Here is a 6,568-nt window from a genome sequence, read left to right as displayed (position 1 = left end):
CAGACATACACCTAATTTTTCCTTCAACCCAAAATTAGGCTGATTTAGATAGGTCTACCACAACCAGAAACCAGAAACTTTGATCATGATCTATAACTCTGCAATACATTGAATGGCATCTGTGCTAATATTATTTTATTTGTTTCCCTGTCTCAACCTCAGGATACATATCCTGAATTTTCCAGACCCTGCCAGATCCAGCTCTGGTCCTGCCTGATATCCAACTCCCACTGCTACGGGTCGCTGAGTGATGACAACTAACTGCAGCCTGTGCCAGCCAGATATAACTTCTGTTTGCTATGATGAACTTCACAGAGGATGAACTGATGCCAACTCCAACCGTGAGACAAGGGATACTTCACTGGCCACTGCCTGAACCTTGGACTAAGGATGGACTTCACTGGAAATTAACTTCTGCAAGCTTCAAGTCAAACTGCAGTGCAACTCACTGACCTCTGCCTGCATCATCTTGATCAAAGGATGGACTACAATCTATTAAAATGCAAACTAAAGCCTTCATCAACCAAATAACAAAGGACAATACATCTGTGCAGTTAATTCACCACTTCCACAGTTAATTCAGGATGGACTTCAAATACTTTTAGTTATTAATCTTACTGTTCATTCAAAATATTTTTTTTAAACATTGGCCCCTAACATTTACATAATTTAGTCATTTAAACCATGACTTGTACTACACATGTAGTCCATGTGGCCAATTTGAATAGAGATTCACTTTTTAATGCTTAATAATTAATTACAAAAAGTGATCGAATGCCTTCAGAAGACTTAGTATATATGATGCGCAACTCGCATAAACTACTTTAATGACACTTTTGGGTGCTTTATCAAGCATTAAAGTTAGTCCCATTGTTTTGACATTGTATTCAATTCAGCCAAGGACATTCACTAAATAATTTACCTTGTTTTCCGCAGTAGAAATAAATTCATGCAGGTTTGGAGCGATATGAGTAAAATTGTGACAGAATTAAAATTTTTGTATGAACTATTCCTTTAAGTTTTAAAAATGGCACTATTTTAGAAATCATAATGTATCATTTTATCATGTGATATCATGTTGTTTGTTGAAAAATTGCATCTGCCAAAAAAATGTATGTTGTATGTGTTCTCAGAGCAAGACAGCAATGCTGTTCCATAATTGGACATCTATCTGCAATGCAACTTCATTCACCTATATGCACCCACACTGTGGTGAGCTACATGGGTGGAAGACCACAGCGCTGAGACATGATCAGTGACAGCTTCTTTCCACTCATCATCACTCTCTAAGACCCACTTACTCACATGCATTTGCACACACACTGTACACACTTTCTCCATTTCTGTGTAGGGGTTGGGGGTTGTGTGCGCATGACAGTGTAGTAAAAGAAAGTGTGAAATAATACGTTGGAGTAAGTGTAGTTTCAGTCAGTTTCTGTCCACACAGCTCTCCGTCATGATGAAGCCAATTGTCTGTCTTCCTGTGTGCCTGGTGTTGTTACTGTTCTGTATCACTGCAGGTGAGTGTAACCTTGACATGTTTGTTACACATTCATGATGCCTGGAAAAAAATTCTAACTTTCTAACAATGTGCTCAAACACACTGGGCTTAAAGAAATGTTATATAAAGCTGTGATAATTCTTTGTGAAGTTGTATGAGACATAAGTATTTTTCTTTTAGAAAACTAGACTTGAACTAAAACAATGCTGTTTAATTTTGTCATGCAGTAACAAGTAAGCCTTCTTCAAACTGTTGTTTGAAGACAAGCAACAAGAAAATACATAAAAGCAAAGTGGTGGATTATATGATACAGAGAGCAGGACTTTGCCCCATCAATGCTATTGTGTAAGTTAACAGACACTCTGTTTAAGGTTGCAGATTAAATTAAGGACGCATTACAGGGATTTCCTACATTTCAAATTCAGGGTCCGGATTCATGAAACACTCTTAAGAATAAATTATTTGTAATACTATGTTCTTCTTACTTTCTACTTAAAATAAACCCTATTTTACAAATTCAAGAATATTTCTTCTTTATAACTTATAACTGAAGAATCCCCCAAACTTTTTCCTTCTTAAAAAGAGTTATGTAAATCAGACAGTAGATCCTGGAGTTCTGGATGTTACAGTGCTTTAAGAATAGTAAAGTAGTTAATAATTAAAAAAAATGTTAATAATTAAACACATTGGCTATTTTTCCAATCTCTTATTTGTTTTCCCTCTGTCTTTCTGTTTCATTTTTGTTGCTTCTCTAGCTTGTTGACAGAAAAGAGGAAAATAAGGTGTTCCGATCCAGACTCAACTTGGATCAAAAATATTATGGCAATGGTGGACCAAAGAAAAATGCAGCTGAAACAAAATTCTGATCCAAAAGTCTTGCAGAGCCAAAATAAAAGAAAAAAAAATGGAAGAGGAAAGGGAAAATGCATTTAACGCAGACAGGGGAAGCTTATTTGAAGTTAAGGTTTTGCTGAATGATTACATTTCAGATATTATAATATTATATAATAAATAATATATAATATATAAATTATATTTTATAACGTAAGTTATAAAATACAAAAAGTGTTGGATATACAATATGCTGGACTAATGACTGTTTAATGCTAAATGTTGCTCACTTTAACTCAACATGAATGTATTCTGCTTTAAAGGCTTTATTGTCTCTTTATCAAGAATGTATTATTGTATTTAATGTTTTATAGGTATTGTTTATAGTTATTAGTACTTATAGTTATCAATAGTTATTATTGTATGTAATGTTATAAAATGTATATGTTTACCTGTGTAGATTTTATTTTGAAGTGATTATTGACCTCTAATAAATGAAAAGATACCATTTAATGGCCAAAATTTTCACAATGTTTCTATATAGGTATGAAAAAAGCAAAGCTTAAAATAATAATAATAATATTAATAATAAAAACAGATTCTGCCTGTACAAACTATCAGAACAGGTACAATTAAATGTATTTGAAATGATACAGAGCAAATATTTTCACCACAAAGCCACACTGTTTCAGTTCTGTTTCAAAAAGTGACTTCCTTTTTGAAGTACATGCAGAAATACTTGGTGAAATTCTGTGAAAAAGAAGCTACACCCTACCTACACATCTGAACACAAGAACAGGGTTCGGGGCATCAATTGATTGGCAGGTCAATTGTAAATATTGGCACTGATGCTTGTACAAAATTGTTATTTTAATTTTGACCAGCAGGCGGTGTTATGGGACTGGAAATACACCATTAAAACCACCCAATACTGGTGTCTTTATGTATTGTGGTCTTCTGCAAAGCCTGCTTCTTCACATGGCACTAAGTTGAAGTATGATGTCAGTGATCATTTACCGATGATAATGATAATGTGTTAAGTTACTCAGAAAATCCTTCTCTATCATATAGCACAGCATTGCTTATGTTCAGGATGAAAATTTGATAAAACTTTGGCTACATTTACACAGCTGCAGAATATGGTTGTCAGTCCTATTTTAGAGTTCTAAATGGTTACATTTGTGACAACCGCATTATATAACCAAACTGACTTATAGTTTTCAGGACTCACACCCACATTTTAACCTCCTTTAACCTCCACATGACTGCTGTGTGCATTTTCTATTTCCCTTTTTGATTTGTAATTAGTAGCACCTAATAAACAAACAAAAATAATACAAAAAAATCTAGAGCAAAGAGTTTTCCTAAAAATGTATGTCCACATAAGTGCACAGTGAGACTACATCATGAACAACGAGCTATAAAAAATAAGATTACTTCTCATCAAATGGTTTATTATGTGTCCGGGAGTGTTGGTTATTCATGTTTTTGACATGCTACAGACATTACAGTGGATTTTCTGTTAAGCTGAATAAATAATTATTTTTCAAAATAATGTTCAGCAGAATCCAATCACTGCCAACCATGTTAAAATACAATGTAGCATTATACAATTCTGAATCTATGTACTGATAATAATTGTCTCATGTCTGACAAACATCTTGAGTGGTACAGATATCATCTGCAGCCTGAAACTGAACTTTTGGTCAGATTTTAGGATTGAATGAACTTAGATGCATAGAAGCTATAGGATGCTCCCTTTCCCCCTCTTTAGTGAATTACTTAACCTCCAGAGTGCTGTCTGTCTGCACTGGTCTCAGAAATACACCTTATATTCACCCTTACACCATATAAAGCCCCTGAAAGCAAAAATGTTCAGCTTTTGGATGAACCCATTTATTCTCAATGTGAAAATGCACAGTGAATATAGGAATTCATTCAATAATGTTAATGAACATAATTGTATTGTACAGTTATAGCTGTACAAAATATATCAATATAAGAAAATGTATATTAAAATGAAGTGTTATGACCCATAGCTGTGTTGAAAGTTATTTAAAATAAAATAAAAATATTCTACTTTTGAAGAAACATGATGCGTTATATACACAAATAAAAAATTATACCGCACACATTTTAAAATGCTAAAATAAACCCTTGTAACACATCCTTTCAAAAGTAGCTTCTGAGAAGAAGTCTTATTGGACAGGAAACTGAAGCACCTCATGGTTTCTGTTTTGGTTATTGTGGTAAGTTTCTGTACGACTGTGAGCAATTTTTTTCTTTCCTTTAAACCTTTTCTTGCCTACTGTCTTTCTTTCAATCTCTCTATCACTGTGTCGCTCTCTATGTGTCCTTTAACCATGCAAAATTGTGGGTTTGTTATGGAAGTAGTGTGTTGCATTTTCTGGTGTTTGAATGTATGTCTGTGTGTATATGTAAGAGGAGGAAGGCAGGGTTAATTAGACACCTGCTGCTTCACTGTGTTCTCATCAGTGTGTGTGTGTGTGTGTGTGTGTGTGTGTGTGTGTGTGTGTGTGTGTGTGTGTGTGTGTGAAATGCAGTGAAAAACCCACCTACTCCTTTTCAGAGGGGCAATATGGCCACTGCACTCAGAAAACAGGAAAGTACATTGGTGATAAACACTCTACAAGTGGATGATGAAAAAAATGATTTCCAATACCAGAAGGTAAAAACCTTTCTGGAAACTTTCTGTGTTACCAGGGTTTTAGAACGTTACCATGGTACTTCCATGTTTTCTGGACATGTACCATGGTAACACCATTGTTTTTGGATGCAACCATAATGGCAATACCACAGTATTCTTTTGAGTACCTTGGAGTGCCAGGTAAATACCATGTATCACGTACAAAAATGTGGCATGGTACTTCCATGGTGTTTTGAACATGTAACATCCCTTTATAAAAAAAAATACCCATACCGTACAAAAATACCATGATGGTCGCATAAAAAAAAAAATAAAAAAAAATTATATATATATATATATATATATATATATATATATATATATATATATATATATTTTTTTATTATTATTATATTTATCTGTACCATGGTAGTGCCATTGTGTATTTGGTACTGTGAGGGAACTTGTTGTCATGAATGCAGAGACAGAACCCAATGGCAGTGAAAAAAAAAAGGAATTTATTGAAAACGAAAAATAAAAGAAAAACTCATACTCCCACAAGCGGGAAAATCAATAAACATAAACTACCCCGAAGGGGAAAAAGGGTATCCATGCTAGGGTAGGTAAAACAGGTCACAGGTTACAGGACCGCCAGACCAGGTAGGGATGATAAACAGGAACGATACGAGACAGGAAACAAGACCGATTAACAAGACCAACAAACAGGACCGACTGGAATTGGAACTGGACTGGAACAAGATAAACTGGCAGTGGACAGCACACACAACGAGTCTAAAATAGGGAGAGAAATCAACAGGTTAACAAGACAGGGCAGGTGTGACTTATAAACTAATTATGGGCAAAAAAGGAAGCAGGGAAAGAGACACACGGCGATACAAAAACAAAACAAAGCCACGTGTTCTCACAAGACAACAAAACACCTGAATGGCATGAGCGCCCATGCCAACTGACAAACAAGACAAGAGAATGCATAGCAACGACAAACAAAGCGATGCTACGCATTCTCACAGTAAACAAAACCAGAGCTAGGCAAACACCACGCAATGCATGCAACAGGCGTCAAAAACAAGTCAGGACACCTGTGTAAGAGTTCAGCTAAACACACATACCCGACACCTTAGACTGAAGTGTCCAAACCTCAGCACAACATGAAGACAGCTCGAGACCCAGGTGCACAACAAAAGAGACTACTAACATGAGAAGACGCTGCCAAGATGACATAAGCGCGATGCACCCACGTCAATAACAGACAGACATGGAGCATGAGTGTCCGGATCCAGAAACACTGACCGAAACCAAACCAGACAGGAAGTCAGGATCCAGACACCATGCTCCTGACACAGCAGAGAATACAACCGAACCCGTACGCTCACACAAAGACAGACAACGAAACACAAGACGATGATGCCATGGTCCTGTCGGATAAAAACCCAGACTGACAGAGTTACAGGACCATCACACTTGTAGAGGATGGTATTACAATGGATTTGTAGACATGTACCATGGCAGTATCTTGGTTTTCAATTAAATTGTATTTTATATAGTGCTTAACACAATACACATTGTTC

The 6,568-nt window shown here is 35.7% G+C and overlaps 1 protein-coding gene across 1 annotated transcript; it reads left to right on the top strand.

Annotated features, from left to right (window-relative positions):
• Positions 1-1,342: 1,342 nt before the first annotated feature.
• On the top strand, positions 1,343-2,513 carry LOC127634116 (C-C motif chemokine 20-like). The gene is made up of 3 exons (XM_052113523.1): positions 1,343-1,520; positions 1,729-1,846; positions 2,257-2,513. Exons 1-3 carry the CDS (start codon positions 1,457-1,459, stop codon positions 2,432-2,434), a joined length of 360 nt encoding a protein of 119 aa, XP_051969483.1. The 5' UTR covers positions 1,343-1,456; the 3' UTR covers positions 2,435-2,513.
• The last annotated feature ends 4,055 nt before the right edge of the window (positions 2,514-6,568 follow it).

The sequence above is a fragment of the Xyrauchen texanus genome, chromosome 41, assembly GCF_025860055.1.
Source record: "Xyrauchen texanus isolate HMW12.3.18 chromosome 41, RBS_HiC_50CHRs, whole genome shotgun sequence".
In the NCBI taxonomy this organism is placed as follows: Eukaryota; Metazoa; Chordata; class Actinopteri; order Cypriniformes; family Catostomidae; genus Xyrauchen; species Xyrauchen texanus.
This window is presented reverse-complemented; position numbering and strand designations above follow the sequence as displayed.